This window comes from Pleurodeles waltl, chromosome 6, assembly GCF_031143425.1.
Source record: "Pleurodeles waltl isolate 20211129_DDA chromosome 6, aPleWal1.hap1.20221129, whole genome shotgun sequence".
NCBI classification, from domain to species: Eukaryota; Metazoa; Chordata; class Amphibia; order Caudata; family Salamandridae; genus Pleurodeles; species Pleurodeles waltl.
This window is the reverse complement of record NC_090445.1, coordinates 1,429,825,109-1,429,849,815: the sequence shown is the minus strand read 5'-3', so window position 1 is coordinate 1,429,849,815 and position 24,707 is coordinate 1,429,825,109. Positions and strand designations below refer to the sequence as shown.

General features: G+C 46.1%; 1 protein-coding gene across 4 annotated transcripts in view; it reads left to right on the top strand.

Moving 5' to 3' along the window:
- The window catches only part of DLG5 (discs large MAGUK scaffold protein 5), a 1,179,851-nt gene that overhangs the window by 255,961 nt on the left and 899,183 nt on the right, over window positions 1-24,707 (top strand). For 2 of the 4 annotated variants that reach the window (XM_069240807.1, XM_069240809.1), the window contains one exon: window positions 8,781-8,913. In XM_069240807.1, coding sequence (XP_069096908.1) covers window positions 8,781-8,913 — 133 coding nt within the window. Of the gene's footprint in view, window positions 1-8,780; window positions 8,929-24,707 lie in introns of all 4 variants that reach the window. The other 2 variants (XM_069240806.1, XM_069240808.1) reach the window with 1 other exon arrangement.

The window sequence follows — 24,707 nt, the reverse complement described above, 5'->3', positions numbered from 1 at the left end:
ACCAATGACAGACATTTGTAAGGCAGCCACTTGGTCGCCACCTCATACATTTACCAAGAATTATTGTGTAGATGTGAAAGCAACACAACAAGCCACAGTAGGACAGGCTGTACTAAGAACATTATTTCAGACAACTTCAACTCCTACAGGCTGACCACCGCTTAGGGGAGGATTACTGCTTTGTAGTCTATGCATAGCATGTGCAGCTACACATGCCATCAAACGGAAAATGTTACTTACCCAGTGTACATCTGTTCGTGGCATGTTCCGCTGCAGAATCACATGCGCTCTCCCTCCTCCCCGGAAGCCTGTAGCCGTTTAAGTAATATTTAAAATTTGTACATTTGTATATACACCTCTATTCCATTGCATGGACATACATTTATTTAAACTCTGTAGATACATCTCTATTCCATTTACACTCTATCACTCCTATCTTACCCGCGAGAAAACAATCGAAGATGGAGTCGATGCCCATGCGCAATGGAGCCGAAAAGGAGGAGTCACTCGGTCCCGTGACTCGAAAAGACTTCTTTGAAGAAGAACAACTTGTAACACTCCGAGCCCAACACTAGATGGCAGGACCTGTGCATAGCATGTGAATCTGCAGCGGAACAAGCCACGAACAGATGTACACCGGGTAAGTGACATTTTCCATATATATATATATATATATCTCTCGATGGCATGTGTTGCTGTAGATACACATGCTGTGCACTCTTCCTGCCATCTAGTGTTGGGCTCGGAGTGTTACAAGTTGTTTTTCTTCGAAGAAGTCTTTTCGAGTCACGGACCGAGTGACTCCTCCTTTTCGGCTCCATTGTACATGGCCATCGACTCCATCTTAGATTGTTTTCTTTCCGCCATCTGGTTCGATAGTGTTCTTCTTCGCTCCGTGATTCTAATTGCGAAAGTATTAAAATCTCCGAAAAAAACGTCGGTATTGTTTGCGTCTCCGATCGACACAGACAACAACTGTTTCGGTGGACCTTCGGGGCTTCCGCGCCAAGCCGAGGCCTGGTCGGCCCGAACACACACGTCGTCGAAGCCTCATGGAGCGGACCCCCTTCCATTTCTGTACGACTAGCCACGCTAAGTATCCATATACAGACCAGCATCGGGTCTGTAATCTGTGTCTGTCACTGGAGCTCAGAGAGGATACTTGTGAGGCCTGCAAGGCCTTTCGGTCGAAAAAGACCTTGACAGATCGGAGGGCGTGACGCACGCAGATGGCATCAAAATCATTGCAAAACCTTGACGTCGAAGAGGTGGAGATGGCTATCTCCATCCAGGGATCGGAATCGGACGTCTCCACGGAGACTGACCACTGACAGCAGGCCAAAACTCAGCCGAAAAAACAAAAGGCCCCGGGGGCGCCACTGCCTGAAGGTCATGGCTCGACCCATAAAAAAAGCGGTGCCAAGCAACGCCTTCGGCACCGAAAAAGGCCAGAATCGTGCCGAAGTCATCCGACTCGAGCCGAGACCCCGGTGTCGAAAAAAGTCTACATCGCCTTGTCGAAACCACTAAGCCTCGAAAGAGCCTTTTGGAACCGAGGCCAACCATCACCATGGGCATTTTGGTGCCGAGAAAGACCTCTTACACAGAGGAACATGGGCTCTCCAAACAACTGAAGGAGAGGCACAGATTTGAAGAGTTTGACCAAACGCAGGTACGGATTCAGATCCAGATGGATACTGGAAAGATGCAAACTGCCCCTCCTCTCAAATTTAAGAGAAAGCTGGCTTCAGACAGAGACTGAGACTGATCAGCTAAGAGCTAAAGTGGCTAGAGAGAAATCACCAACTCGCCACTTTTCGCCAGAAATTTCTCCACCACATTCGCCACACAGGACAGGGTCACCAATTGGTACGCCCACTGCACAGTCACCCATGCATACTGTGCAAACGCAGGATGATGGAGACCCCTGGGACCTCCTGAGTGCTACCCCTCAAAACTATCTCCACCAGAGGATAGCACCTCATACACCCAAGTCTTAGCCAGGGCTGCGGCATTCCATAATGTCAGTATGCATTCTGAACCATTGGAGGATGACTTCCTTTTCAATACCCCGGCTTCCACGCATGCGTCATACCAGAGCCTGCTGATGCTACCAGACATGCTTAAGCATGCACAGCAAGTGTTTCAGGAGATAGTAAAGGGAAGAGCCATCACACCGGGGGTGGAAAAAAAGTACAAACCACCCCCGTCGGACCCAGTGTTCATTACGCAGCAACTCCCACCGGACTCTGTAGTGGTTGGTGCCGCAAGGAAACAAGCAAACTCACAATCTTCGGGAGATGCACTACCTCTGGATAAAGAGTCGCAAATTTGACGCAGCGGGAAAGAGAGTGGCGTCGCAAGCTGCCAACCAATGGCGTATCGCAAATTTGCAGGCCCTCCTCGCCCATTACGACCAAGCTCACTGGGATGAAATGAGTGACATCATACAGCATCTACCTAAAGAGTTTCGAAAACGGGCCCAACAAGTGGTAGAGGAAGGGCAAGCGATCTCGAACAATCAAATTCGTTCGCCACTGGATTCCGCTGACACTGCTGCAAGAACTGTGAACACGGCAGTCACAATTAGGAGGCATGCTTGGTTCCGATCCTCAGGATTCAAACCTGAGATACAACAGGCAGTATTAAACATGCCATTTAACCAGCAGCAACTATTTGGGCCGGAGGTGGACACCGCCATCGAAAAAATTAAGGAGGCCACTGACACGGCCAAAGCCCTGGGGATGCTCTACTCTTCCCAGTATAGGGGGAAAATTAGAAAGCCACAATTTAGGGGAGGTTTTAGACAGCAACCCTTAGAGGCATCCACCTCTCAAGCAAAACCCACCTATCAGTCCCAATACCAGAGAGGGGGGTTTTGTGGTTCATTCAGGGGACAATTCCCAAGATCAAGGGGAAAGTTTCAGCTTACCAAGCAGACCCCTGGTAACAAACAGTGACTTCAATGTCACACTTCCCCAACACACATCACCAGTAGGGGGAAGATTAACACACTACCACAAACATTGGATAGACATAACCACGGACACATGGGTTCTATCAATTATCCAACATGGTTACTGCATAGAGTTCATACATTTTTCTCCAGATGTTCCCCCAAGAGCGCACAAACTGTCGACACAACATCTAGACCTGCTACAAATAGAGGTACAAGCCCTATCAACAAAACAAGCCATAGAACTAGAAGCTCACCACCAAAAAGTAACAGGGGTTTATTCCCTACATTTCCTTATTCCCAAAAAAGACAAAGCACTAAGACCAATTTTAGATCTCAGGACATTAAACCTCTTCATCAAATCAGAACATTCCCACATGGTCACACTACAAGATGTAGTTCCCTTACTAAAACATGGAGAATACATGGCAACACTTGATCTAAAAGATGCGTATTTCCATATACCCATCCATCCATCTCACAGGAAATACCGCAGATTTGTCATACAGGGCAAACATTACCAATTCAAGGTACTGCCCTTCGGGATAACAACAGCACTCAGAGTATTTACAAAATGCCTCGCTGTAGTAGCAGCTCATATAAGGAGACATCACATGCACGTATTCCCATATCTCAATGTTTGGCTAATAAAAGCCAACACTCAACACCGGTGTCAAAATCACACGCAATATGTAATAGATACCCTACACAAACTAGGTTTTTCTATAAATTACCAAAAATCTCACTTGCACCCATCCCAACTACAACAATACGTGGGAGCAACACTCAACACACAAAGAACAATTGCGAGTCCAAGCCCACAGAGAGTTCAATCGTTTCAAGCTATGGTGTCAAACGTACAACCAAATCACCAGTACACAGTCAGATTTGTCATGAAACTACTAGGCATGATGTACTCATGCATCGCTATTGTCCCAAACGCACAGCTACACATGCGGCCCTTACAACAGTGCCTAGCAAAACAATGGACGCAGGCACAGGGTCAACTTCAGGATCTAGTGTTGATAGACCGCCAAACACACTTTTCGCTTCAGTGGTGAAACCCTGTACATTTAAACAAAGGGCAGCCATTTCAAGACCCGGTGCCTCACTCAATTATCACAACAAGTGCTTCCATGATTGGGTGGGGAGCAAACCTCAACAATCACAATATACTAGGACAATGGGACAATCAACAAAAACAACTACACATAAATCACTTAGAACTACTAGCGGTCTCTCTAGCACTAAAAGCTTTTCAACCCCTTCTAGTCCACAAACATATTCTTGTCAAAACAGACAATATGACAACAATGTACTATCTAAACAAACAGGGTGGGTCTCACTCGTCACAACTAGGCCTCCTAGCACAAAAAATTTGGCATTGGGCAATTCACAACAACATTTGCCTGATAGCTCAGTATATATCAGGTATTCACAATCAGTTAGCCGACAATCTCAGTCGAGATCACCAGCAAACTCACGAGTGGGAGATACATCCCCAGATTCTACAGGATTACTTCTACCGCTGGGGGACACCAGACATAGATCTTTTTGCAACAAAACAAAACGCAAAATGCAAAAACTTCACTTCAAGGTACACACACCCTCAGTCCAAGGGCAATGCTCTATGGATCAATTGGCCAGGGATATTTGCTTACGCTTTTCCCCCTCTCCCACGCATTCCTTTCCTAGTAAACAAACTGAGTCAAAACAAACTCAAACTAATACTCCTAGCACCAACGTGGGCTCGCCGACCGTGGTACAACACACTGTTGGACTTCTCAATAGTACCTCACATCAAACTCCCAAACAGACCAGATCTGTTAACACAACACAAACAGATCAGACACCCCAATCCAGCATCCCTCAACCTAGCAATCGGGCTCCTGAATTCTTAGAATTTGGCTATCTAAACCTTTCAAATGAGTGTATGGAAGTCATTAAACAGGCAAGGAAACCAACAACAAGGCATTGTTATGCTAATAAATGGAAAAGGTTTGTTTTCTACTGCCAAGCAAACAAAATCACACCATTAGATGCCTCCATACAAAACATTGTGAGTTACTTACTACACCTACAAAAAGCAAATCTCTCTTTTCTTCCATCAAAATTCATCTCACTGCAATCTCTGCTTACCTGCAGATTAAACATACAAAGTCACTTTTTAGAATCCCAGCTATTAAAGCCTTTATGGAAGGACTAAAAAGCATCATACCTCCAAGAACCCCACCAGTACCCTCGTGGAATCTTAATATTGTACTTACACGACTCATGGGCCCACCTTCTGAACCTGTGCATTCTTGCCAAATCCAATTCTTGACTTGGAAAATAGCATTTCTAATAGCCATCACTTCACTACGAAGAGTTAGCGAAATACAGGCGTTCACTATCGAAGAACCATTTATACAAGTACACAAGCATAAAGTGGTTCTCCGCACAAATCCAAAATTTCTGCCAAAAGTAATTTCACTGTTTCATCTAAACCAAACTGTAGAGCTCCCAGTCTTCTTCCCATAGCCAGACTCAGTAGCAGAAAGAGCACTGCATACATTAGACCTAAAGAGAGCACTAATGTGTTACATAGACAGAACAAAAAATACTACCCATGTTTTCCAAGTTATGCACTAGAAAAGAGCTTTTGAGAGTGTCAAAGGCTACTGACAAGCTGAGGGAAGTCACAACCACAAGCTGTCCTAGTTTCCATGCTATTAAGACTTGTATCACTTCTTGTGCTGAAAAGCAGATTGTAAATGAACCAGATTAACAGATGCCTCATGTATTCACGCAATAACAGTGCCACCCTTTTTGAAAATGTGTGCATACATGGATAATCTGCTGCTAAGAGCCAAATTGAGCAAGAATGTAAATAGATGAATTAACATCATATAATCCAATTGGAATTCACATAAGGTCCTTTGTTGGACAGCAAGAGAGCGCCTATACAGGATGGGCTGTGAACTTGAAATTCTAGTTTTTATTCTAGTATAGACATTCATACTTATAGATTGACGTCTTTGATTTCAGCGAGGACTGACTAAACTAATTGATGAGTTAATTTATAACGGGAACTAACTCAGGGTACTTTGTTTAATTGGTACCAATGTCATTTTCTCGGAGTATGATTTTAAATTGTTGTATCCTGGCTAGTGCCCCCTACCTGATTGTCACTCAAGAAAGCCTTTGAAAATCAAAGTGATTTAGTTGGGTTTAATGTAATTTTCTTCCCATCAAAAAAAAAAAAAAAGAAAACATTTTCCTGTGCTTACTGGCAATATCACAGTCGTACATTAAGTACATTTATTGTTCAAAGTGCCTCTTATTGTGTTTTGAGTCATGTCTTGAGTCATCTTGGTGAAATCAAAATTTAGTGGCGAGAGAGAAGAATACATTTACTGTTTACATGTCCTGGCAGTTAGCAGATTTCACCTTCTTTATAGGATGGGTCCTTTTTGTCATTGACCATAAAATCAATTGCCAGTTTTGATATTGGAACTTTTCTTGGAATGGAATGTTGGGGTTGCTGTACTGATGTGTTTGATGGTCGATATAGTTTATGAATTCCACATCTTTTTCAGTTTTGCAGATATGGCTGAAGAGGTTTAAGTACGGCATAATCCAAATAGCAGCCATTTATCAGAGGATAATTTCGTTTTTCAAACTATCCCAGTCTAATTATCCCAGTGGGTTTGATTAGAGATTTATGTATGCTGGTTTATGCCTAATGTTTTATCACTGACCTTTTCCCTTGTTCTGTGCCCATTATTTTGGATTTAGTTGTTCATTTTCTTCAGAAGCGCTGCAAATGTCTCTTGGCTCTTTCTGTGTTGAAGTGGAAATCTTACTTAAAGTCCGTTTGTAGTGAAGCTAAATATGTTTGCGTATGTATTTTTATATAGGTTTCCATCCTTAGGAGCAACTGTACATTGCTCCTCAATTAGGGATTGGGAAACAAATCAAGGAGTGTTTATAAAGGGAGTAGCTGAGTGTGAATGATCTCCAATATGAAGAGACTGGTTGGGAAGTGGGAGCAAGAAAGACCTTTATCAATGACTGATGGGAAAGCTTATTGAAGACGTGGTGCATGCATGATGTTGAGCGAGATCTTATACCCAAGGTAAAAGCAGGAGAAAGCATGGCTTCACTTTTTTTTTTTTTTTTTACAATTTTATTCCCATCACACGTACATCCCTTACTGGAAGAGTGCGATCTTCAGTCTTTCCACAGGTACAACCATATAATTAATCTTTAGTGTATTGTAGAATTTGTTAGTGCCTCATACCCTGATGACATCCAAAATGCTCCTGGGTGGTGGAATAAAGGGCTATTCCACCTGCTGTGCATTGTTAAGAGGATGAGTTTGTACAGCTTCTTATGCAGGAAGAGTTGGCTGTTGTGTGCGAGTATTGAAAGAGTTGTCCATGATGTTGTAGCATACTTGTTGCTTTGCTTAAGCACAGAGCAGCACATAGATTTAGAGGAGATAGTTATACCTGCAAATACATGTTTTGATTGGTTGGTTGGTTGTGGGTTTGATGACTGGTCTCTGGAGAAAGCATTTGGTGTGCTTAAAGTGAATGTGACATTCGTGTAGCTGTTCTTATGCAAGTAGTGCAGCTGAGAAGTGTAAAATGGATAGTGTGGTGGACTTGCACCAGTTAGTAAAAAGAAGATGCAAGCCTGTCTCTTACTTAGTGCACTATATTTTTTTCAGCTATAATACCAATATCCATGGGGAAGTTTTGGGCAATTCTATCTAAAAGAGCTGTAATGAGGCTGCTTAGTTCTGGCTGCGTACTTTCTTGCATTAGTATAACACCCTAATCCTTGTTGGCATCGAAGCATTGTCTGAAATACATCATACTTTTGGGTAGAATAATCTTTTTATGCTGTGTATGCGAGACTTCTCCTTTCTAACCTGTTGCACATTGATGTCACATTCTCTGCCTTCTTATATGTGAGTTGTAAATTATTCTTTTTAGTTCTGTGAAAGGGAGTATTTCTCCTTTCACTGTCATGGGAAATACCTAAGAAATTTAAATTTTGGAGTAATGTGTTACTATTATCTCCAGTCACCAGCTCCTAGGTGACAAACTGGGAGACAGATGCTGCTCCAACGGTATGCATTTAGTTTTTTTTCGGATACCAAAACTTCTGACTGGCAGTAGCTCAAAGACAACATGAGTGTTTTTTTCCTCATCAGAAGGAACGTTACCAAAGGTGAAGTAGTATTATCTTCTGCAGCCTGACTCTCTTTAAAGGTTGCCATAAAACCATGCAGTGCACAATGTCCTTGTTTCCTTTTAGGACCTGATATGTATTCTTCGTTCATGAAAAGTAAAGCAATGTTTGGGGAAAGCCATTTTATTGGAATGGTTATGTCATGGGATAAAGAACAACCATGTTAGCTGCTATGTGTGAATGTGAATATGTAAAAGCGGAAAGAACTAATGTTACACTCAGATGTATATTTTTTTGCAAACAGATCTCACATTTACAATTTCTGTTGTTCCCTCCTCTTCTTTAGTACTTTTGTTAACGTGTAAAATGCTGTCATTAATACAAATTTATGGAATCTCAGGTGTCTAGCATACCTCAATCTCATCATATGCATACACTCACCGCATAGAATTATTCACTTCAGAACTGATCATTTTAAGTTCTACAAGGATTTGTATTCATAGGACATGTAGAGTAAACCTTTAATTTAGTTTTCTTTTCTGATGTTTGTATTTTCAATTTGAAGTGAATGCATGCCTGAAATTCCTAAAGGAAGTTTAGATTTGTGTTTGTTTTCTAAGTATATCTAGTTTCTTTTTCACAGGGAGAAAATGGAGAACCAATTGGAAAAGGAAGCCAGGTTTCGTCAGTTGATGGCCCACAGTTCTCATGACTCTGCAATAGATACAGATTCTCTAGAATGGGAAACAGAAGTTGTGGAATTTGAGAAAGATAGAGTGAGCAATCCTCTGGTTCGTAAGGCTATTTGATGAAAAAGTTGCCCTTTGAACTGTGTTTTTGTTCTGTAGTCTGATTGCTTGATGAGCGCCTCAGAGGATGTTTTGCTCTTTTTCCTATTATTCATTTTAAGCTCCCACAGTTTGCCAACGAATGCTTCTACGAGAGGTGGGTGTTAAGAATGAAATACATCCACGCCCTTCTAAAGGACTTCATCAATAAAGTATGTTAGGAATTCTTTTTTTTGTAACATAGTTCTTAAAGGGATCTAGACAGTGATGAAGACCAGGAAGAAGAAGGAGGAGTAGATAAGTTAGATGACTCAACAGATTGAAAAGGGACTCTAGAATGAATAGGTGACTTTTAACAGCAGACCAAATTACATTTCCCAAACAACCTTCAACTCCTTTAGATGCCTCCAAGACTTTTGGACTGATAACAAGAGCAGCTCAAGTTAAAATGTATGTATATCATGCTCATAAGGAAACTGGTTACATGGTGGCTGACTGTCAGCAGTGTGGTGGCAATTCACTTTTCAATGATAATGAAAGCAAGGGAGCCAGTAATTAAATGAATATTCTTGCCAGCAATCAGTTGCCAGCTTTACTGAAACTATAAAGGGCCATTATGTGGCATTAAGTATTTCTATACCCTGCCCGAGTGCAACTCTTTCGTGGCTACTGTCACTAGACTTACTGAGCCCAAGTGCTTGCCCCCATGCACCCACCTTTCCTATATTCCATCTGGGGAAGATCTCTATGCGTTTTGGCTCCACCGCAACAAAGGTCCTCAGAGCACTATGCATTCACTGGTGAACTAAGAGCTGCCCATCCGTGCTGCACAAATCAGTGTACATGGTTCAGCACAGAAAGCCATATTTGGCACCAGAGGAGTTAGAATCGAAAACTTAGAGCCAAAATCGAATTGTTCTCGGGCCAGAAGTCGACATTCAACCCCAGGACTTGAAGAAGTTGACCAGCAGAGTAATTAATGATTATACGTGTGTGTGTGTGTGTGTTCGATTGCATGCGTAGCCGTAGAAAAAACAAGTTCTGCATTTTTTACTCTCTGCGGCCAGGTTCAAACTTGTGTGCCTTCTCTCTGTGCTGCAACTCCATTTGGTTTGATTCTTTATTTCTTTACTGTCCTCAACGGGATTGTTACTGCTTCTGCTTTTCTATATCTGCGCCTTTTAGAAAATTCACCAGTTCAAATTCGTTTGATTGAGAGCCCTTTGGGGGGCACCGCCTTTCAAGCCTACCATTAACATATTACCAGCCCTTTCAGAAATGTATTGCTAGTGAGGGATCGCATGCTCTTTAAGTTCTTCCCAATTTGCCACACAATATCTGCACACGGACCCCAGCACCTTGTGTGCAAGTTGTGTCTTTCACCCGACCACAGGAATGCAGACTGTGACGCATGTGAGTCGTTCGGTCGAAAAAAAACAGTAGGGGACCAGCCGGTTTGTCAACTAAAAATGTCTCAAAGGGCCACAGACAACACACCTGACATCTTCAATGAAGAACATGCCTCAGAAGACGAGGAGCAAGTACTACGATGAAGCATGACATCAAATAGGATGTGTGATTGTATTTGCTTCTAGACATAGAAGTGCCTAGTGGATTTCTTACTTTACCGGAGCAGGGTATTCTTGTGTGTTAGCATGCCCAAGAACAACCGACACCAAGGAAGAAGAGGCCTTCTTGATCAAGGAGAGTTCTGGCTCTGACAGTGAGGTAGGCTTGGAGATGCAGGAATGTCCATTCTCTCAACCTGTGAGTACTGTAACCCCTACCCCTACCCCTACCCTTCACCCAAGCTGAACAAAAAAACTTCAGCTCCAGCACTCCCACTGTTAGAAATTGCCAGACCACTACTGCCTGCAGGCCACGGTCCGATCCCAAAATTAGTTTCGGACGCCCCACCCTCAGGGCCCGGCATGGAAGGTTACTTCCATGGCCAAGCCTTTGGAATCATCCTCTTTGAACAGAGAGTTTGCTTCAGCACTGACCTGGCAGCCAACTCCATCTGTCTCTGCGCAGACGAAGCCTCACACTTCAAAACCGAAACCCTTGATGCAGAAAGACTATGGAACCTCATCAGCTTCCACATCTCCTCGAGTCCATTCTGGAAAATTCAAATCCAAGCGGGAACTGGTCGAATTATTGCTTTGCCTTCCTCTCCTCCACTTCTAAAGAGGAGGAACTGGATGCACCCCTTCCGCCCAAGAAGAAAACAAAGGACAAGGCGACAAGCTCTGCTTGTCATCCACCCCCCACACCACCTCCACCACCTTCACCATCACATCCATCCCCCCCGTTCTCTTCACCCATTGTCACAACACCGCGACCCCCTGGACATTTCACCTCAGGGGGTCACCACAGTCTGACACTTGTGAGCTAGGGAGATCCTGACCCATGAGATGTTTGAGGTGGACCCCACTAGACCTCATGATCCAGATCTGTACCCACCTCGTCCTTCGCATCCTCAGGATGCAACCTCCTACCAGGAGGTCATTGCAAAAGCAGCTGCTTTCCATAACGTGGAGCTGCACAAGGAACCCCCTCAAACAGGATTTCCTGTTCGACACATTAGCGTCTACGCACAGACTCTCAGTATCTGCCGATGTTGAGAGGCATAATGAGACTCACTGGCAGCCATCTTTAATGACACTGTTAGAGCCAGGACCATCACCCCTAGGGTGGATAAAAATAGAAGGCAGCACTATCAGACCCTATATTTTTTTTGGAGCCAAGTGCCACCAGGTTGCATCGTAACAACTACTGCATGCAAGAGGGCCAGTTCTCAGGCTACTGGGGGTGCCCCGACAGAGAAAACAGCAAGCGTATAGATGCTGCAGTAAAGATGGTTGGTTTGTAGGCTGCCAACATTTGGTGTATTTCCAATTATCAGGCCTTCTTGTCCTGTTATGGCAGAGCCCCTTGTGACGAAATGGAGGAGCTCCTCCAGTACCTCCCAAAAGAACACAGAAAAAGGGGCCAACAAATTGTTACAGAGGGGCAAACCATCACCAACACTTCCATTCGCTGCATCCTTGATGCTGCGGGATAATGGAGCTCGGGGAATAAACACCAGCATTTTTCTTAGGTGACACACTCAGCTGAGGTGATCCGGCTTTAAGCAAAAGGTCCAACTTGCTGCTCTCAACATACTGTTTGACAAAGAGCATCTCTTTGGCCCACAGGAAGATTCTACTTCTAAAAATAGACACTGGCACAGCCAAAGCTATGGGAGCGTTGCGGACTACCACTCCCAGGGGCACTTTCTGTCATCCAAGTTACAGGGGGTACCTACAAATGTACGTTCACAGAAGCATCCACTTCACAACTGAAGCAGCCCCAGACCTCGTCCACCAAGGAGTATTACAGAGGCTCGTGCAGAGGCAACAGTAACTAGGATAGGGGGCAAGGGTGCCTCCTCTTACAGAGCAACACACTCCGCCAAACAGTAACTCCCTTCTGACCACACAACAACTGTTGAACGCAGACTTCAGTTTTTCCACCTCGTCTAGGATACCATCACCACAGACAAAAGGGTGTTAGCCATTATCCAACATAGCTATTGTCTGGAGCTCATTACCACACCACCCAACATTCTACCTTGCACTCGCAGATTAATGCAGGAACATCAAACACTACTCTAACAGGAACTTCTCCTCAAAGGGACTATAGAATCCATTCCCCTTCAACACCACGGCTCAGGGGTATACTCCCTAAACGTCCTAATCCCCAAAAAGGTTGTGTCTCTAAGGCCATTCTTAGGTCTTAGGCTTCTAAACAAGTATATCATATCAGAACACTTACATATATTCACCTTACAGGATGTCATTCTGCTACTTCAATAGGACAACTTTATGGTAACACTAGACCTAAAGGACACCTACTTTCACTTCTGCATACACCTGGCTCATTGCAAATACTTAAATTTTATCGTAGCGGGCAAGCAGTACCAGTTCAAAGTTTTTCCATTCGGGATGAACACCGCACCTCGATTATGCACCATATGCCTGGTGGACGTCCCCAGAGCTGGGAAGCAGCTCGCCATACGTTTCTGACTGCACATTGTAATATGTCATATCCCTTATCCACTCCTTCATTGGTGGCAGAGGCCCCCTGTTCCACTGCATGGCCACCCATTTCTTTGTCAATAGCAACCCTATTGCATTAGGCATCCAGTAGTAGGTGGTAGTTGCTTATTGTATCTGAACAGTTCTAACAAAGGGTCGAGCTGCAGTGGTACAACCACAATAGTACTTAATTCCTTGATTACCATTCGCCAGAAGTTGTAAATACCTGGACAGCTCCAAGACAAATGTAGAAAAGTAGCCACCCCCAGAGCTTGCAAAATCCACTGGACCACTCGCATTTGCGAGTCTTATTTGAACAGGTCGAACTATTTTTAATACGTATTCCGCCCTTCTGGCGAGTTGACACTGAACAGGTGTTCTGTTCATTTGAAAAGTGGAGGGGTGTAAAGAAATGGCTCCCTGTTGCAGTTAACCCCCACCTTTTTGCTTGATACTGATGCTGACTTGACTGAGAAGTGTGCTGGGACCCTGCTAACCAGGCCCCAGCACTAGTGTTCTTTCACCTAAAATGTACCATTATCTCCAATTGGCACAACCCTGGCACCCAGGTAAGTCCCTTGTAACTGGTACCCCTGGTACCAAGGGACCTGATGCCAGGGAAGGTCTCTAAGGGCTGCAGCATGTCTTATGCCACCCTAGGGACCCCTCACTCAGCACAGACACACTGCTTGCCAGCTTGTGTGTGCTGGCGGGGAGAAAATGACTAAGTCGACATGGCACTCCCCTCAGGGTGCCATGCCAACCTCACACTGCCTATGGCATAGGTAAGTCACCCCTCTGACAGGCCTTACAGCCCTAAGGCAGGGTGCACTATACCACAGGTGAGGGCATAGGTGCATGAGCACTATGCCCCTACAGTGTCTAAGCAAAACCTTAGACATTGTAAGTGCAGGGTAGCCATAAGAGTATATGGTCTGGGAGTCTGTCAGAAACGAACTCCACAGCTCCATAATGGCTACACTGAATACTGGGAAGTTTAGTATCAAACTTCTCAGAATAATAAACCCACACTGATGCCAGTGTTGGATTTATTAAAAAATGCACACAGAGGGCATCTTAGAGATACCCCCTGTATTTTACCCAATTGTTCAGTGCAGGACTGACTGGTCTCTGCCAGCCTGCTGCTGAGAGACGAGTTTCTGACCCCCATGCGGTGAGAGCCTTTGTGCTCTCTGAGGACAGAAACAAAGCCTGCTCTGGGCGGAGGTGCTTCACACCTCCCCCCTGCAGGAACTGTAACACCTAGCAGTGAGCTTCAAAGGCTCAAGCTTCGTGTTACAATGCCCCAGGGCACTCCAGCTAGTGGAGATGCCCGCCTCCTGGACCCAGCCCCCACTTTTGGCGGCAAGTCCAGGAGAGATAATGAGAAAAACAAGGAGGAGTCACTGGCCAGTCAGGACAGCCCCTAAGGTGTCCTGAGCTGAGGTGACTCTGACTTTTAGAAATCCTCCATCTTGTAGAAGGAGGATTCCCCCAATAGGGATAGGAATGTGACCCCCTCCCCTTGGGAGGAGGCACAAAGAGGGTGTACCCACCTTCAGGGCTAGTAGCCATTGGCTACTAACCCCCCAGACCTAAACAGGCCCTTAAATTTAGTATTTAAGGGCTCCCCTGAACCTAAGAATTTAGATTTCTGCAACTACAAGAAGAAGAGGACTGCTGAGCTGAAAGACCCCTGCCGAAGAAGAAAAGAAGACACCAACTGCTTTGGCCCCAGACCTACCAGCCTGTCTCCTGCCTTCTAAAGAAACCTGCTCCAGCGATGCTTTCCCCAGGACCAGCGACCTCTGAATCCTCAGAGGACTGCCCTGCTTCAAGAAAGACAAGAAACTCCCGAGGACAGCGGCCCTGCTCCAAAAAGACTGCAACTTTGTTACAGAGGAGCAGATTTAAAGACCCCTGCAATCCCCGCAAGAAGCGTGAGACTTGCAACACTGCACCCGGCGACCCCGACTCGACTGGTGGAGAACCAACACCTCAGGGAGGACCCTCCGGCGACTCCGAGACTGTGAGTAACCACAGTTGTCCCCCCTGAGCCCCCACAGCGATGCCTGCAGAGGGAATCCCCAGGCTCCCCCTGACCGCGACTGTCTGACTCTAAAATCCCGACGGCTGGAAAAGACCCTGCACCCGCAGCCCCCAGCACCTGAAGGATCGGAACTCCAGTGCAGGAGTGACCCCCAGGAGGCCCTCTCCCTTGCCCAGGTGGTGGCTACCCCGAGGAGCCCCCCCCCTTGCCTGCCTGCACCGCTGAAGAGACCCCTTGGTCTCCCATTGACTCCCATTGGAAACCCGACGCTTGTTTGCACACTGCACCCGGCCGCCCCCGCGCTGCTGAGGGTGTACTTTTTGTGTGGACTTGTGTCCCCCCCGGTGCCCTACAAAAACCCCCCTGGTCTGCCCTCCGAAGACGCGGGTACTTACCTGCTGGCAGACTGCAACCGGGGCACCCCCTTCTCTCCATTGAAGCCTATGCGTTTTGGGCACCACTTTGAACTCTGCACCTTACCGGCCCTGAGTTGCTAGTGTGGTAACTTTGGGGTTGCTCTGAACCCCCAACGGTGGGCTACCTTGGACCCCAATCTTAACCCCGTAGGTGGTTTACTTACCTGCAAAACCTAACAATACTTTACCTCCCCCAGGAACTGTGAAAATTGCACTGTGTCCACTTTTAAAACAGCTGTTTGTGTTTTATGTGAAAAGTATATATGCTACTGTACTTATTCGAAGTTCCTAAAGTACTTACCTGCAATACCTTTCAAATGAGATATTACATGCAGAAATTGAACCTGTGGTTCTTAAAATAAACTAAGAAAATATATTTTTCTATAACAAAAACCTATTGACCTGGAATTGTTTCTGAGTGTGTGTTCCTCATTTATTGCCTGTGTGTATGTACAACAAATGCTTAACACTACTCCTTTGATAAGCCTACTGCTCGACCACACTACCACAAAATAGAGCATTAGTATTATCTCTTTTTGCCACTATCTTACCTCTAAGGGGAACCCTTGGACTCTGTGCATGCTATTCCTTACTTTGAAATAGCACATACAGAGCCAACTTCCTACAAGGGGCAATAAAAGATGCCTTTAAATGTTGTTCTTATGTCACATTTACACATTGTTCTCAGACAGAGGTCAAAAGCCAGTTTTTCTTAAAATACATTTTCCTTCTGACTGCAGAGATCCAGGAGTTTGTAAGGTGAACTGTATGACCTGCTGCTTAGAATGTAAAATAAAAGGAGATAAGGTGTCAGGTTTTTCCTAACACACAACATTTAAATGACTATGTCAACTGTGCAAACATTTCAAAATATATTTCAGAAGTTTTGAAAGCCCTTTTTTATATTTCTATGAGATTAAAATATATTTTAATAGGATGAAAACAATTACAAATACTTTACATGTTGATGTGCAAAGGATATGTTTTCTGAAACCCAATTTTCACAGATTGTTAATACACTATATAGTTTTATCAGTAAAGCTGCAAGTTAGTGGAGAGGTTTTTGGACTTTTTTTGGAAAGTTACTGTGTGTAGATGACATTATGTTACCACATCACGGTTTAGTAATTTATTTATTAAAATTGAGTGTTTAAACAAATTGAGAAACGCTCCTGCCCTAACTAAAAAGTCCTAGGTTATGTGGGCTAGACCTCATGGGTACATGGGCTAGATTCTTGTGATGCAAGCACCAAACTTTATTCTACTTAATCTAACAAACGTTATTTTTTTTTGTATTGCAGAAATGCTGAGCTCACATATTTGAAGGTGCAATCATATGTGAGAATTAAGAAAAAGGTGACACTGTAAACTAAATGCCTAGGATCACACAATTTGAGACCCGTTCATGGGTCAAGTACATTACAGTTAGGTCGTGTAGATTAAGTTACTTGACCTGCAGGTCTAGTAACATTTTTATGATTTTTCAAGCCCTGACTTCTGGAGAGCATAGGGGACATATTGCACTATCTCGAAGCCCATACCTGTGTAGTCGGAGTGTAATACACCCAGTTAAGGTATTTAAAATGAAGTGTATCAATATATGCCTACTATTGAGGGAAATGGCCTTAGTTACAGTGCAACAGTATGTCCACTGCTGGTCATCTATCAGGGTATCTAAGTCACTCCCCCGGCCTTGGACACCTTTGGCCTGCAGGCCTCCTGCACAAATGCATAAAACCTAGATATGGTATGATGGGGTGTAGAGATTTGTAAAAGTGATGTCAGGGCTGGAACAGTGGGGGGCTCGAGTAGGTGTTATTCCCCCCCGCCCCCACCCAAGAGTGCACGCATCCCGGTACACGCTCTGTGGTAGTAAAACTGCATTAGTAGGGTAATGCGGGCTTCGCGCTCCTGCACCTCCTTCCAGCTACGGAGGTTTCCATCAGTGAACAAGTCCCCAGAGTGGTAATCTCTAAAGCCTGTGACGCTGTTATGACACCTTGCTTCTGCGTCAGTGGGAACTATGCACACCAACCTAGAGGCACTTCTGCGGAGTACAGCAATGAGCCTGCCTGTCTCTTCAGCAGCCAATGCCAGGCAAATATCATCACATTCAGTGAGACCAACACCCCCACACTGCCTGACTGGGTGCCCAAACAGAAGCCGAGGCAGTTTGTGTCCAGTCACCATCCCTCTTTCCAACCGAACATGAGGTAGGTCCGGCGTGCCATGTATCCAGTAATGTGCGTACTGCAATTGCGCAACCAAATAATACACCTGCAGGTCCGTGTACTAAACCCACCCATATCGCACAGGAGCGTCGAGGTCCACCACCCGACTCTGAGTTGTTTGCCCACCTGTGCTAGTCAACACAGGAGGGCCCTCCATCGATCAAACGCCGAGTAAGTACGAAGTATTAGGGTATTCAAAACACCACCGTCTTCATAATGGCTGTCTGCCCCACGAGCAAGAGAGGCACCCTAATCAAGTGTTCCACTGCTTCTGGTAAGCGCTGTTCCACCCGCCCATAATTGTCTTGCAATGCTATTTTGTGGTCAGTGTGCACCTGAAGTCCCAAGTAGCGTATGGAGTCCTCCGTCCACTGCAACGGGGGTACTCCATTGCAACTTGCCTGGAGACAGCAGTGAGGGGAAATACTGCTGACTTGTTCCAGTTTACTTGGAGTCCTGCATGACTCCCAAACAATACCACTTCCCACAACACTGGCGCAAGGTTATTCTTTGGGTCCTTGACGTACAGCAAGGTATCATCCACGTGTGTGGATACCATAAGGGTATAGAATAGGAATCGCAGACCTCTATGCGAGTGATAGTCCCTTAAGGCACAAGACAGCAGTTCAGCAAACCATGGCACACGGCAGAGAAGAAAGGGGCACCCCATTTAGTTCCTTTCACTATAATAATATGGGGTGTCATACCTTTCAGCCGAAGCTGGGCTACTGGTTGTGCATAAAGAACCCAAATCATTTGAAGGAACGTGCCTCCTACCCAAACGCAGTGCAAAACGTTTTGCATAAAGCCCCATTCCATGGAATCAAATGTCTTTTCTATGTCTAGAAAAACGGCAACCGCCTTGACCTCCGGATCAATTGGTTGACTGATAAGTTACGCCATGGTACAGACCCGCTCTGCACTATGCCCACCACCTGAGGCAGGAAGGCAGCCAGTCTGTTCGCTATGATTTTGACGTACAGCTTTACGCTCATGAGGGACAATGGTCTATAAGAGGAACAGAGATCTGCTGGGTTACCCAGATTTAATAGTACCACCAATAGTGACTCGTGCATGGGGAGACTGCATACACCGTCTGCCGCCATCTCCTCAAAAAGAGGGCCAGGTGCGGTAAGAGTAAATCCTGGTAAGCCTTATAGAAGACCACAGTTAGCCCATCTGTGCCTGGTGCTCTACCGGATGGCCTTTCCTTTAAGGTTGCCTTGATTGTGTCCGGCTGCAACGGGGTCATTGGTCTTTCTTTGTGCTCAGATGTGAGCCAAGACAGCTATGTGAGTGAGGTAATCATTTACAGCCTCTTTATCAAACTGCAGGTGTGACTTGTATAAATCTGTGTAATATTCACAGAATCGCTGCACAACAGAGTTGACATCACTCCATACTCTACCAGCGTCGTCCTGTATTTGAAGGGTCACATAATTCTCTTGTTTAGGGAGTAGCAATGTCGCCAACATGGCCCCCGGCTGTTCCCCTTAAACTCAGTCCACTGCATTCCTTCCCATATGCGTCACCTCACTTTGAGCAGTTTGCTAGAATTCTACCAGTTTGCTCTCCCAAAACTGTCTCATCAGCCCCCTGCACAAGTGTAGGCTTGGAGTCCGCTATTTCTGCTTCTAATCTTTGAAAGCGAGCACGCAGTGACCACAGTACCCCTGTGTGCTTTGATATAGTGACACCGCAAATTTAAGCTTTAAATGCCTCCTATACAGTGGCAGACTGCACCACTGTACCTACATTTATTGTGAAATATTCCTCTATATCCTGTCCTAGTTCTACCCTAAAGGCCTCATCCAGGATCGAATTCGTGGGAACCGCTGCAAGAAAGCAGGCGGGGGGGGGGGGGGGGGGGGGTACGCCCAAATCTAAACTAAGAAGAATTGAGGAATGATCCGAATATGTGCGCAGTAGAATCTCAGTCGTTCATCTCAGAGGCTAGCTGCCGTGAGCACAGCCAGTAATCGGTACTAGTGTGTCTGTAGTGCACTTTTAAGTTATGGGTATATCCTGGAGTTGCGCGGTGTTTGTTTGACCAAACATCTAAGAGCCCCTTCCGTTGCAGAATCTCATTAAGCGCCCGGGCTGCTGCAGAGGGTCACCTTGGATGACCTTTTGAGCCGTCTAAATCAGGATTGAGTACATAATCAAGATTCCACCCCATATCTGTGGTATGTCGCCCCATTGCTGCAATCTAATGTTGAGTGAATATTAGAAGTTTGGATCGTCACAATCGGGCCGTAGATGCCCACTAATAACATCTTGCAGTTCTCAATAAAACATTTTGTTGCCACATAGTGTCTGACCGTGTCTGCACACACCTCCTGTGGTCTGATCCTTGCACCTTTCCTGACCCACATGAGCACTCCCCTGGCATGTGGGGTGAATCGCACCACACAGACATGCCTCTGCATTTTGCGCTGTATCAAATCACTATTATTGGGAATTAAATGTGTTTCCTGAAGGATAGCGACATCAACTTTGTCTGTGAAGATAAGCTAATCCCTTCCAGATCTTCTGGTTATCATTACGGCTGTGGATATTCCAAGGGAGCAGCTTTAAAGGCTTAGATTATTTGTGTTGATCCATATGTACCTGAACATTCATCAACTTTGTGAGCGCTGTAGGCCTATAGGTGTAAAATACATGCGGAATACAAACCATCTGACATAAAATACCATAAATTCCACTAGAACGAACTTCCTCTCCCCACCCCACATTGCACTGCCCCCAACCTATGCAATCTGGTGAGTCTCTACCAGCACCCTCCCTGAATTACCCATAACAGCAACAAATAACTAAGTGGTTCACACAAGGAGACCGATGTTGCTGATCGACTCATGCTACTTGAATGCACTTCTGTTGGAAACTGGCCTGGTGTGTGGTGGTTACCTATGGTACTTAGACATTATACCAGGTCCAAGTATCCCCTCTTAGTGAAGTGTAGGTAGTGTCTGGAAGCCAGGCTCTCTAGAGGTAGCTGTGGATGAGCAGCCAAGGCTTATCTAGAAGACATACAAAGCTCATGCAGTACCACTACAGCCACACAGTACTTAGACACAAGAAAGAAAACCCTTGGTTGTACAAAAATAAAGGTACTTTTGGCACACAGTATCAGAAAATACTAGAGGCAATCCTCCAATAGGAGGTAAGTAAATACACACACTATATATATATATATTCTCTCTCTCTCTTGCTCTAAAAAAAGGTTAGAAAATAGTGTAAAATAGCAATAAGCTATAGTGGCCCTAGGGGGAGCCCAAGCCACATACTGAGAAAATTGAATGCAAACACAGGGCCCCCACCAAGGTAAGTAAACCGTGTAGAGTTGGGAGTACTAGGAGACCACAAAGGTAAGTAATACAGTACCCCCAGCGACAAGGAATGCAGGAGTAAAACACTGGATTTCCCCAGCACCACCCCAAAGGATAAAAAGAGGAAAAAGAAGACACCTAGAACAGACTGCAAGAAACCAGCAATGTATTACCGAACAGGGAGACCTGTGTAGAGAGGGGACCAAGTCCAAAAGTGTCTGTGGAGTCCAGGAGGAGTAGGAGGTGCCACCCACATGAGGTACTTATTGGAGTTGGTCGACGAAGAAGGAAGACAGGTCAGCACTGCAGCCCAGAAGCCGGAGAAGAGTTCCTGATGAGTGCAAAAGGTGTCCCATGCTGGAAGCTGGATTGCAGATGGGTCTCTGTGAAGGATTTCCATCAACAAGCCTTGACAAAGGCAAGCTTGTGGTCTGAGGGAAAGAGGTGCCGCCGGGGATAAGCAAGGTCAAGGAGGACTCTACCTAGGAGGGGGAGTCGCAGGGGATCCTCCGCATCGCAGAAGGCCCACAGGAGCAGAGGCAGCACCCACAGGTGTCCCACAGGACAGGGACACAGAAGTTGCTGAAGCAGCCCACACAGCACCACAGAAGTTGCTCCCACGTCCCTGGAGGACCAAGCAGAGGCTCAATAGTTGCAGGAAGGAGTGCTTGGGGCTGGTGCTACACGTCGCCTGAAGTTCCCCTTGGAGGTGAAACACACAGGCCTTGGCAGCTGCAAAGGATGCGGTGCACGGGGCTACTGTCGGCGTGGATTGGAAAGGACTTACCACCACCAAAGTGCGACTGCTGGTAAAGGGGACTATTCCGGACCACGCTGTGATGCAGGATCCACACTACTCCGGATGAGGGGAGACTCTCACAGCCAGTCGTCGTTGCAGCCAGGTACCTGCAGATGCAGGGGAATGATGCCGTCACCACAAGGGAGATTCCTTCTTCTTGTACATGTTAAAGAGTTGCAGTCTTCTGAGGATGCACGGCTGGGGAAATGCTAGCAGGAGCTGGAGAAACAAAGTTGCAGAAGAGTCTTCTTCCAAGTTAGCTGTGATGTCTGTTCCTAAAGGGGCCAGGCGTAGTTCTAATAGCCAGAAGTCGAAGTGGAGATTGCAGAGGAGTCCTGCTGGAGTCTTGCAAGCCGAATCTGAGGACTCACCACAGAGGAAAACCCTATATAGCCCAAAAAGGGGGCTTGGTCACGTAACCAGGTAACTACCTACCAGAGAGTGCCTCTGGCGTCACCTGCCTGGCCTGGCCACTCAGATGCTCCCAGAGTTCCCTGCCAACCTTGGAATCAAAATGGCAGAACCCAGGGACCCTCTGAAGGAGCTCTTGGCACCACCCCTTGAGTGGTGATGGACAGGGGAGTGGTCACTCTCCTTTCCATTGTCCAGTTTCATGCCAGAGCAGGTACCGGGGGTCCCTGAACCGGCGTGGACTGCTTTATGCACGGAGGGCACCAAATGGGCCCTTCAAAGCAAAACCAGTGGCTGCGGGAGGCTTCCTCTCCCAAGCTAGTCACACCTATTTCCAAAGGGAGAGGGTGTTAAGTCCCTCTCCAAAAGCAAATCCTTTTTTCTGCCTTTCCTGGGTTTGATCAGATCAAGCAGCTGGAGGGCAGAAACCTGTCTGAGGGGTGGCAGCAGCTGGGCTGCCTGGAACACCCTGTAAGACTGGTAGTAGCAATGCTGGGGGTCCTCTAAGGAGCCCCCAGAGTGCATGGAATCATACTTCCAATACTTGCAGCAGTATTGGGGTATGATTCTGACATGTTTGATACCAAATATGCCCAGGTTCTGAGTTACCATTATGAAGCTGGAAATAGGTAGTGACTTATGTCCAGTACATGGCATTCCAGCACTTAGCAAGTCTAGTAAAATGGGGTTGGAGTTCGTGGGAGCACCTCTGCTAGTGCAGAGGTGCCCTCACCCACAGGTACCTGCTCTCTTGGGCTTAGAGGGCCTATTATAGGGGTGATGTACAGTGACCTTGTGCAGTGACCTGTAGTGAAAACAGGTGCGTGCCCCCAGTTCACGCAGACTGCAGTGGCAGGCCGGCAGAACCCTTTGCATTGCCTCCCTATGGGTAGCAGAATAACTGCTGCAGCCCATAGGGATCCCCTGGAACACCAGTGCCCTGGGTACCTAGGTAACATATATTAGGGACCTACACGGGGAGACCGGTATGCCAATTGGGGGAAGAAAAGATTACTGGCAACCAAATTTAGACTAGAGAGCATAATCACTGGGGTCCTGGTTAGCAGGATCCCAATGAACACAGTCAAACACACTAACAGGCAGAAAATGGTGGTAACCATGCCTAGAAAGAGGGCACCTTTCTGCGGCCTACAACTTCAGTGGCCAAAAGAAATGCCATCCGGCTTATTTTGAGTCAAAAGTATACTGGAGTAGTTAGTCATCGATGTGAGGCACCCTGCACTACAAGCCCCCTGCTTAAACCACCCTCTGGGCCTAATAAAGACTGTGTCCGTATCAGTACCATATGGTTCTGTGGTTGTCATACCGCCTTACTAGTCACAGTGTCAATAACTAATAAGGAAAACAGGAACATAATGTAGGCCCAGCAAGTCGTGCTTCACATACGGCCAGTGGGTAGCTGAAAGTAAGCAAGGAAGCCCACACTCCTATAGGTGAAAGCAAGTCTAACAGGATAGAAGGGCCCCGTCACCTGAGGCACGGGCACAGGAGGCATTACTTTCACCAACTGTACAATAACATCACTCTACATCTTCCATGGCATTATGCGACTCTCCACCACCCGATTTTGGTGAGTTCCTGTGCTTCCTTCTTTTCAATGAACTGCTGCAGCTTCTTCAGGTCGGTAAACACAAGGGCCTTCCTGTCCACCATCACCCTGAGAGGCAGCGGGTAAAGCATATTATAGTCCATTCGCAACTCTTGCAGCGCCGCTTGCCCTGCAGAAACTGTTGTCTCACTTTTTGTACTTGCTGTGTGAAATCTGGATAGAGCAATATCTTCATGCCTCAAGGACCCCAGGTCCTGAGCCCTCCAGAGTGCCACATATCGGTCCCTATATTTGAGGAGTCTTGCTATTATAGGGTGTGGGGGCCTCCCAGGACCGAGCGGGGCTCCAACATGCGATGCCCTCACTCTATCACTAAAATGGCAGAAAAGTTTCACGGCCGAGTAACTATTCAGCAACTGCTCTACATACCATTCCATGATATACACACAAGTGGATTCCACCACCCCTACTATACGTACATTGTTACTATGGGAGCAGGCCTCAAGTTCCTCTACCTTAGCTTGTAGGGTTAAGAAGGAGCTTAACTACGTTTTTCTCTGTTGTTACCAGTGTATTCTGGTCATCTTCATCCTCTGATACCCTTCGCTCCACCTGGTCAAGGCGTTTGGCATGCTTGTCCAACCTTTTGGTCATACGGTCAATTTGATACATTACGGCATAGATTTTCCCAAGATGTTCCGGAGACTATGTTGCATAGAGACCAGGATCTGCCTCAAATCCACCTCAGGGTTTGCTGGCGCCCCCTCCAGTACCTTATCTGGTGCCTGTTCCCATCACTGCGCATTTCAGGGATCTTCCGGAGGTCCAATGCAACTTTTGTCTGTACTCTGTCCGTCTTGCCCATAGCTGTACTCTCTCTGAAAGTACCAATGCACA